The 9284-nt window shown below is 35.5% G+C and overlaps 2 protein-coding genes across 2 annotated transcripts; both read left to right on the top strand.

Moving 5' to 3' along the window:
* Nucleotides 1-3086: 3086 nt before the first annotated feature.
* On the top strand, nucleotides 3087-4307 carry CBG28139 (the record flags this gene model as incomplete). The annotated part of the gene is made up of 5 exons (XM_045240794.1): nucleotides 3087-3194; nucleotides 3639-3825; nucleotides 3872-3927; nucleotides 3973-4206; nucleotides 4266-4307. 5 exons carry the CDS (start codon nucleotides 3087-3089, stop codon nucleotides 4305-4307), a joined length of 627 nt encoding a protein of 208 aa, XP_045099072.1.
* A 2240-nt stretch (nucleotides 4308-6547) lies between these two features.
* On the top strand, nucleotides 6548-8827 carry CBG10645 (the record flags this gene model as incomplete). The annotated part of the gene is made up of 8 exons (XM_002645994.1): nucleotides 6548-6824; nucleotides 6868-6985; nucleotides 7033-7154; nucleotides 7774-7968; nucleotides 8016-8180; nucleotides 8225-8449; nucleotides 8499-8638; nucleotides 8687-8827. 8 exons carry the CDS (start codon nucleotides 6548-6550, stop codon nucleotides 8825-8827), a joined length of 1383 nt encoding a protein of 460 aa, XP_002646040.1.
* Between the last annotated feature and the right edge of the window lie 457 nt (nucleotides 8828-9284).

Below are 9284 nucleotides of genomic sequence, written 5' to 3'. Positions count from 1 at the left end.
ATTCGTATTGATTTCCTTCTCTTTTCTTGACGAACCAGTGAATAAGAATTTTCGGAACGGAATTCCAAAGCATTTCATGTGATTCCAACCATTTTCAGAATGTATGTAATGCCGACCGGAATTTTTTCCGTACCTTTTTTTTCAATTTTTTCTCTAATTTTTTTTTCAAGGCTTTTTTTTTGGAATTAGTGATTTTTGGATTACGATATGTGAAAGGCGTACGAAAAAAATTTATTTCCATGCTGGTTTCAAGCTTAATCACTTTAATAATTTTTCGCGTTTTTGAAACTTGTGTATCAATTTTCGCGTTGTCTTGACGGAAATAAAAATTCTAATTCAAAATTTGAGTTTGAACAAATTTTTAAAATTCCGAAATTCTGTAATTTCCAAAACTGAAAAATTATTCCAAATTTTCGAAATTTTGAAACTCAGAATTTTAAAAATCTGAATACTCCGAGATCTTCAAAACGGGGATATTCCAAAATGCGGAAATTCCGACATGGTAATTTCCAGTTTGAATTTGAATTTTTTGGGTTTCTATGTATTTCGATGATCCCAATCGAGAAGTCTTGTATGCACCCGAATCAGAAAATTTTCTAATTTCTAACGATGCATAAAATATTTCAATGTTTATTTTGTTCATTGGCAAAATAATCATCACTTCTCTTTTACTCATTTTTTAGTTTTAAAACAACCCTCAAGTTTCAAATCCAGTTTGATTAGATCTGAACTCCTTTATCATTAATGCAAACTGAGAAAAAACTGAATCTAAACATAGCTAGTACTAATTCAAATTAAACTTTTTATATTTTCAATTCAAGTGCCATTTTTATTTGAAAAAATTAATAGAAAGTTACGAGAAAAAGAACAATATTAATCAACACTAGAACTTGAGACACTAGAACCTGAGACTGAATTATTTTTCCACTTTTCGATCTGAATATAAGCGGATAATGTTTTTTTTTCCAACTAATCATTATTTTAATTTTAGATCTAATACAAATTCTAAGATTTTCGAATAATTTACCAATTTACAGTTACCCCCAAAAATTGAAATTTTCAAAAGTTGGAGAAATCTACCGTAACCCAGATAGTTTCTCAAAGTTTTGGAATTTTTACAAGAAAATTACAATAACGACAAAACTTTGAAACTTAGAAAGTTGCAAAAGTCTACCGTGATACAGGCATTTTCTACAAATTTTCGAAAATTTGAAAAATGTGACGAACACTACAGTAATCCCAATTATGAGTCATGACACTCTTTCATTGTGTTGACATTACTCAGGGCAAGCAACCAGTTCGGAACTACAGTATCACATGAATTGGACGCATGAATCATGCTATTCCCCCTTCCCCCCCCCCCCCCCCCTCTAACTCTAATTTTTTTCGGACAACAATAATAATGTGACCTTTTTTTCAAAATGTTTTTTATCGGGCCTGGTGATCACTTTTGATAACTTCTGAGAAATTCTCTAAGAAGCGTCTCAACCACGGAGATCCATCTGGTGTTAAGTATATCAATTACCGCATGAATGTTTATATTATCCTTCTCCGCCAAAGAAACGCTTGCTGGATGGATGTCTGTCGGATGCCGCTATTCACAGCCGCTCAAAGGAAAAAAAGGAAAAAAGGGAGGACGTCGTATAAGTATCGATGACGAGCAGCCCACATTCATAGGCCATTCTCGATCTAGCCTGAAATTTCCTTTAAAATCTGGGTTAACAAGGTGTTGAGGCTCTCTTCTAAATTAGTCTAAAATTCTCAATGGCAGTTATCAAATTGATAAAGCTCCGGGGATTAGTGAAACAATATGAAATGTTTTTTTTGGTTTTTGAATATACTCCACAACCTAATCTGATGTGCTATTACATATTTTACGGTATCTAGCTTTTCTCATTCATTATTTATTATGCTTGCAAAAAAATTTTTATCACATTTTTATTACTCTTCCTCTAACACGGCGCATCTCTGCGTCTCTAATTTCTTTTCCCTCGCCCGGTACCGTCTCTCGCTGCAACCATAAACCACGCCCCTTCAACCTGTCCTTCTCTATCCCACACTAACTTGTCATTTTGTACTTTTAACTCTGTCGGAAGATGTGACTCATAGCCCTCTATCTGATAAATATTCCTGAAGCTTTTTCGGAAAGAACAAATGTACCGCGCTCTAGTGAACAAAACGCCAATTCAACTAGAAAAAAAAACATTTTCTACCATTTACGTCATTTTTTCTATTTTCCAGAAATGTTACTGTCATGTTGGTGATTTCCAACCATTTTCCTATTTTTTTTTGGTGATTTTTTTTTGTTTCTTCTTCATATAACGTTCAGTTCTGACTGTATGCACTGTGTCCCACCTATTTTTTGTCTTTTTGTTGCTTACTCTGCGCCGCGTGTACTTGTAATGCTTTCATCGCCTATAACAGCTGTCTGAAAAAACACGATTGAGACGCATAGAAAAAAATCCAAAAATTTCTCTGCGTCTCGACCTTATATATGCTATTAAGGCTTGCTGCTCCGAGATACCGTACTCGCACTGCAAAAATTACTCGCTAACCTTCATCTTTTTCAGAAAACTAAAATAAAAAATTTTGGGAATGAATTATCTTTCGCAATCCGTTTTAGGCACGATTCTTGAAATTTTATTAGGACACGATCAGTGTTTCTCCATAGTTTTCATACTTGAAACATCGAGACTTGATCCTGCCCCATCTGGTGGACCAAGTTTTTTTCCAAATCAGACAATAAAGATGAAATTTTTCAAATTTTGGAGAAAAATTCAAGGGACAATCTTTTTTTAAATCTTTTTTCTCATTTTTTATTCAGTATAATTTTTTTTGATTGACTCCTAATTTTTGAGAAATATAAGAAAAAGTTACTGGAAAACCCGAAAAAAATGCACAAAAAAGTAACATAATCTGTTGTCTAATGACTTTATATGTGATTTCACTTCAAAATTAAGTTTCTCTATCACTCATCTTTATCTCCTGTCTGCATCTTTCGATTTCTACAGATTATTCTTACATAGAGAAATTATTCCACTCTCTAATTTCAAAATTTCCAGTAGTTTTCAATTCTTCGAACTGATATGGCCGAGAGATCAGCAACACCGCCGCCTCCTCGCTCTCCAAGCCCGGAGTTTCCGGAAGAAAAGGATGACTATATTCGGGGAGAAACGACCGACGAACTGATTCCCGTGAGTCTATTTTTTCCAGTTATCATTCAGTTCAAACTAGACCAATAACAGATCTAGTAGAAATATAAAAGTGGAATTATAAAAATGGAAATATAAAGTGGAAATAAATCCCAACCGGAATATTATAAGAAAACTTTTCGAGGTTCAATTCACTCAATTGTTAGAATTTTTGGTTGGGTTTCAAGTTCCAGTTTTGCGTAATAAGAATTTGTAGTTCTGATTTTTTGACGTTCTGAATTTTCTTGAAATCTTCAAATTTCGATATAAGTTCCGTTTTCGTTGTTTTCTTTTTTCGAATTTGCAATATTTCTAGAAAACTTCTGGAAAAATTTTGCCAGTTCTATTTATTTTATAAGAGATAGCCGGTTAGCAAGCTTTCTTAAAGTCTTGATGGTTCAAATAAACAAGAAAAAAGGAGTTTCTCTCAATAATCATGATTTTCAGATAAAGAAGGTGACAGGGGTCATGTTCATCGACGGATCGCTGTACTTCTATGTGGAGTGGGAGAACGAGGATGAAGGTAATGGTTGGCAGCCGGCAAGAAATTTCGGGGAGAACTTCCTCGAACATTTCCACATAATGGAGTTCCGCGAGAACAACAAAAATTTGTTCAAGAGGGAGTATAAAAAATGTAAGCTTATAAGTTGTTCTTGTTTGAAAATCGTTTTTTTTTGCAGACCTGAAAGAGAAAGAAGAGTTCCACGACAATTCGGAGGACTCGGACTTCGATTTCGTAAGTTTTAAAAAATCTAAAAATCCATTAATACCTTTTTTCCAGGACATCGCTACAAAGGTCAAGAAGGACCCGAAAGAAGTGGCCAAGGCGGCCAAGAAAAAGGCTGAAAAGAAGAAGGCGAAAGCTGAAAAGAAAAAAGCTGAGGCTGAAAAGAAAAAGGCCAAGGCCGAGAAGAAGAAGAAGAAGAAGAGTGATGACAGGAAGAAGAATGAGAAGAGAATGAAGATGCCCATTCTCCCAAAGGGAAAGAAGTGGAACAATCTCGCCAGAAGAGTGGTAAGAGAAGGCGAGCATCTATCAAATTTTTTTTCAGTTTTGGTTATTGTAATTTTCAGATTCTTGAGTCCATTCCACCGATATTCTCAACTGTCTTCTGAACATCATTTATCCCATGATAATTTTTATCAAAACGTTCTATATTACCCCGCTCCCCTCCCCTCCCTTTCGCTTTGATTCCAAACGGTTGTGTTTTCTCTTCTTCTCTTTCTTTCTCTCACCCTTCTCCTTGACAACCTGAGCCTTCTTCATCTCGACCTTCGCCTTTTTCTCCTCAGCCTCAGCCTTTTTTTTGTCGGCTTCATATGGTCCTTCCTGACCTTCTTGAGAATAGCCTTCATGTAAACATGGCGGTGATGCAATTGCTTATTTTTGAAAATTTACAAAGTCAAAGTCCGAGCTATCTGAATCATTGTAGAACTCTACTTTCTCTTTGAGGTCTGTACAAAACAAGAACTTCTGGCCATAAGCAATTTTTAACCTCAAATGTCTTGTACTCTCTTTCTCTCTTCCAAACCACTACAAATTTTTCTTGTGGAACTCCATATCCTCCCCGAAATTTTGTGTCTGCTGCCAGTTCTAAGTTTTCTCAATATTTTCCCACTTCATCTTAAAGTACAGTGTGCTATCAAAGAACATGATCCCTTCCTTTATCGGAACAATTATGATCATTTCAAATATTCAAGCTTCTTCTAAATCGTTCCAAGTATTCCTTTTTTATTTCCCCCGACCTTCTCATCTTCACAATCTTCCTCTTTTTCAGCTAGTATTATTCAACCCCTGCTCACCGTTCTTATACTTTGTGATGTTTCCAACAATTCAAAATCAGTTTCGGTTCTGTTTCGTTTTTAAATTTTTTAACTACATGCTTTTCTATTTTCTAGCAATTTTAAAATTCATTAATGAAACATTTATCGATAAAAACTAGAGCCGACAAAGAGAAAAAAACACACTTCATTTCAAAGTTTCAATGTTTTAGCAGTGTGGGTTTCAGAGGAAATATAATTTAGGAATACATATATTTCGGGAACAAAAAACGGCTTTCGTTTACCATTAGGGCAGAAATCAAAATATTAGAAATTGTGAACATGAAACGAGAAGAGAAAAACCAAAAATTAAATTTCAATTTGAAGGATACTGTACCCAAAAAAGAAAAAAATTATACAGAAAAAAGACCAAAATACAATAGAACACAAGAGGAAAACAAGAATTCAAATTGAAAGGGACATTCAAACAAACGGTGATTTCGAAAGAATAGTGAAAGATAATCATATTTTTGGATACAAATAAAAAGATAAGACGCTAATTATTTGAGTCGAAAATATCTCTAAGCTTCAAACTTTTCTTTCGCATACTGGAGTACTGTTCTCAAATTTTCACTCTTCACTGGAGGGATACAACCGTTGAATCCTAAATGAGAAAACACCAATCCATTGGCAACGAGTGAATTGTAATCGAGTTCTTTCCGAATCCCATTCAACTGCAGAAAATAATTGGGACGCGTGTAGATGGTATGCTTCGTTGTGATATGTGTCGCGGCCCTCATGAATTGTCCTTTGATTTGAGACATTGTCTCTTTCGTACGTACCGAATGAGCACAATTATTTGGTTTACTGGAATGTGGATCTTCTATAACATTGAATTGGTTGTTTTCTGAAAATCCAATGGAAAGAGACCCTTCCTTGTCTGAAAATTTCAGCATATATTGAACAAAACAAGATCTTCATTTTTTTAGTTGACAACTTTTTTGTACAAATTGAACCAAGCAAATTAGGCGGCAAAGAAAATTGGGCAATGGGAAAGTTGTCCAATACGAAAACTAATAACTTCTTGTGTTAATTTATAATGCAAATGAAGTGCTTCGAAACTGTTTCTAAAACTCGTTTTTCCAATATGAATTTTTTAAGCACATTAAGGCTAAATTTATTAATTGTATTGAGTTTGTATTTTTTAAATTTAGATTTTTCATGATCGCACTTTGTTTGTTTGGTATACTACTGTTTCTGTCTGATTTTTGCCTTCAAAATTTTTCCAAAAATTAGAAAAAAACTTTACATTCAGTTCAACTTTTGGTTTCAAAATGTGCCAGGTGGTCTTTGCTGTCCATAAATAGCTGCTTAAAATAATTTTCAAGAAACTCCACTGGCTTTTCATAATTCTTCGATTTTCCGTCTCTTTCTGGCAATTCCTGCGGCGCCTCGTGACCCAAACTATCTGCACAGATGTTTGTGAGGCATTCGTTTTGCCAACAACATATTCATTTCGAATTCATTTTATCTCTTTAGTCTCTCTTCTTTTTACAGGCATTTGTTATTATAAAGTCGATATCACATCATTCCGAATGTTTGTTGGCCAACCGGCTATTCTTTTTGTGCTTGCACTATTTTTTGGTTTGGTTCAAGCTGATGGGATCATAGAATTCTCTGTAAATTCTTCAAAACCAGTTCACCTTGAAGTCACAGTTTGTGTGAATTTCGAATGTAATGGCCATGACGAGCTTAGTGAAGTTCGTGAGATAGATGCAGATGTCCCATTCAAATTTCACACTGGTTTGTACCATGGACAAGCGCTGAAAAAGTACGATCTGCATGTGAAGATTTTTGATCCAGTCACGAAAAGTTAGTTATTCTGAAATTCGGTTTGAAATTTTCTAATTTTCAGGTATTCTTCTCATATCAAGCCACAAGCCAAATGCTAGTACGGACTGGAATTCGATTCATCATTATTACGAAGAGACAGAACTTCACATAGATATCTGGTTCCGCAACAGATGCTCCAGGTAGGTGGATTTTTTTTTCATTTGAAATAATCAGTTGAATATTACAGTGGCTTCTATGGCAACAGATGCGGACGAACCTGCCAGGCATCTGAAAAATATCACTGGGATTGTTCCAAAGAAGGAAAACGGATATGTTCACCAGGATGGCAGGGTCCGACATGTTCCTATCGTGAGTTCCGCTAACTTTCACTCTTAACACATTTATCGCAGCTCCTGTTAAAGATATGAAAAAGTTGTCCACTGATAAAAGGTTTATCATAACATTTCTAAATTTTTATCATTTGACAAAATTTTGATATCTTGCAAAACCGCCAAGAAAAATCAGTCGAAACTTGACAGCGTGAGGACCTTTCCATAATGCCGCACCCCTTTCAATTTGAGCCAATTTATCTCAGTTGCTATTAAAGATATGGATAAGTTGTCGACTGATAAAATGTTTATCATAATATCAGAAACATTTTATCAGTTGATTACTTTTTGATATCTCGCAGAGGGTTAGAGAAAAATTAGTTCGAATTTGACAGCGTGGGGAACCTTTTACCGTATTTTCTCTGATAGAAGCCCACTGAAATCGTCAATTTTGAGCTCGATTATCTTGCTTACTGAGATAGATATTAAAAATTTGTCAACTGATAAAATATTGGTGATATTATGAAAAATAATTTATCAATTGCCAAAATTTTGATATTGACTACGAGAATTGAGATAATTGAGCTCAAAGTTGACCCCTTGGGTTTGTTTCTGTTAGAAGAAACACGGAATTTCAAACTTACATTATACCATTCCAGCAAAATGTGACCAAAGCTGCAATCGTCGTGGAATTTGTATTGCCCCCAACAAGTGCGACTGTAAGAATGGATTCAGTGGTGATGCGTGTGACCAGTGTGTTCCAAAGAGTGGCTGTATCCATGGACAATGCTCTCAAAATGTGCCGGACACTTGTGAATGCAAACCGGGATACGAAGGAGGATTGTGTGACAGAGGTGATAATTTTTCTTGTTTTAAATTTTAAATCGGAATATTAATTTAGAAATTTGTGGATCTCTTAGCCCATGTCTGAATGGTGGTACTTGTAAGATGGATTCGAATGAGCTTCTCGGGTACAAATGTCAATGTTCCCCGGATTTCTCTGGAAAATACTGCGAGACTCCCATCAGTAAAATTCACTGTTCTAACAGGGACATGTGCCAAAATGGTAAGTTCTGGATCTCAGAAAATACTAAAATTATTTGATTTTAGGAGGAAAATGTATTGCGTTGGACTCGACAACAATAACATGCAAATGTAATGATGGTTTTGGTGGCGTTTTTTGTGAAATCCCGGAAGATTGCTCATTGCTCCGATGCTCCGATCAATACAGCTGTTTCTTAATCAAAGGGCGGGCAAGATGTGTCCTCGACGTCGAGAAAACCACTGTAACAGAGAAAAAAGAGCAAAACTTCTTTCAAACCCTTTGGTTTTTCTGTAAGTGAAAATAGAATAGAATTGAAAAAAAAACGTTCCTAATTTTCAGTGTTCTCCCTCACATTCCTCTATTTGTTGTATGCTTCGTCCCCCTACTGGGCCCCATTTCTTCGTCCATCTCCGACCATTCGAAGAATTGTGAATGAACGAATCGTAAGATACACGGCAGGTGCCGATGTTGGCCGAGAAGTAATTAGACTGATAATAAAAACACTGATAAATTATTCATTTTTTCAGTTAGCCATTCTCCACGGATCTCATCACCTCGCTTTAGAAGACAATCGGAGATCTAGCAGCCCGCCGCCCACGTATTCGTCCCTGGATCTCACAGAATCCGGATGTTGCACAGAATCATCAAGTCTGAATCAGCTCGCCTAACATTTCTATTTTTAAACCAATATTTCTTTTCTTCCATGATAGGCTATGGACGCTTTCTCAACATTGTCACTTTAAAAAAAACTTGCTCTTCTGGTTTTTAAAAGTTTCTTCCATTTGTCCTTCTTCTCTCATCATTAAGCGAAATCCTTAAACCGGCTGTAGAAACGAAAATTGTTCATTGAATTATTTCTTTTGTGGGAGATGTGCCAACGCTGTGAAGATTAATTGGTTGCTTATTATAATTTTTACAGTTCAGAATTTGTCCGCGGAAGATTATTGAAATCATACCTGTCGTTGAAATTATTCTGAACACTATAATCATTTTCATTTAGATCAAGAAATATCGCTTCGACACTGAAAAGCACCATTATGCTGCAAAAAAGCTTACAACGTCTCTTAAAAGAATCGGATGGTAGTGAATACTTCCACAGCCACCACGAATCTGTCAATAGACACT

The sequence above is a fragment of the Caenorhabditis briggsae genome (genome assembly GCF_000004555.2).
Source record: "Caenorhabditis briggsae complete genome, chrX, whole genome shotgun sequence".
Classification (NCBI taxonomy): domain Eukaryota; kingdom Metazoa; phylum Nematoda; class Chromadorea; order Rhabditida; family Rhabditidae; genus Caenorhabditis; species Caenorhabditis briggsae.
Note: the sequence above shows the minus strand (reverse complement) of the source record. Positions and strands in the feature narration are given on the sequence as shown.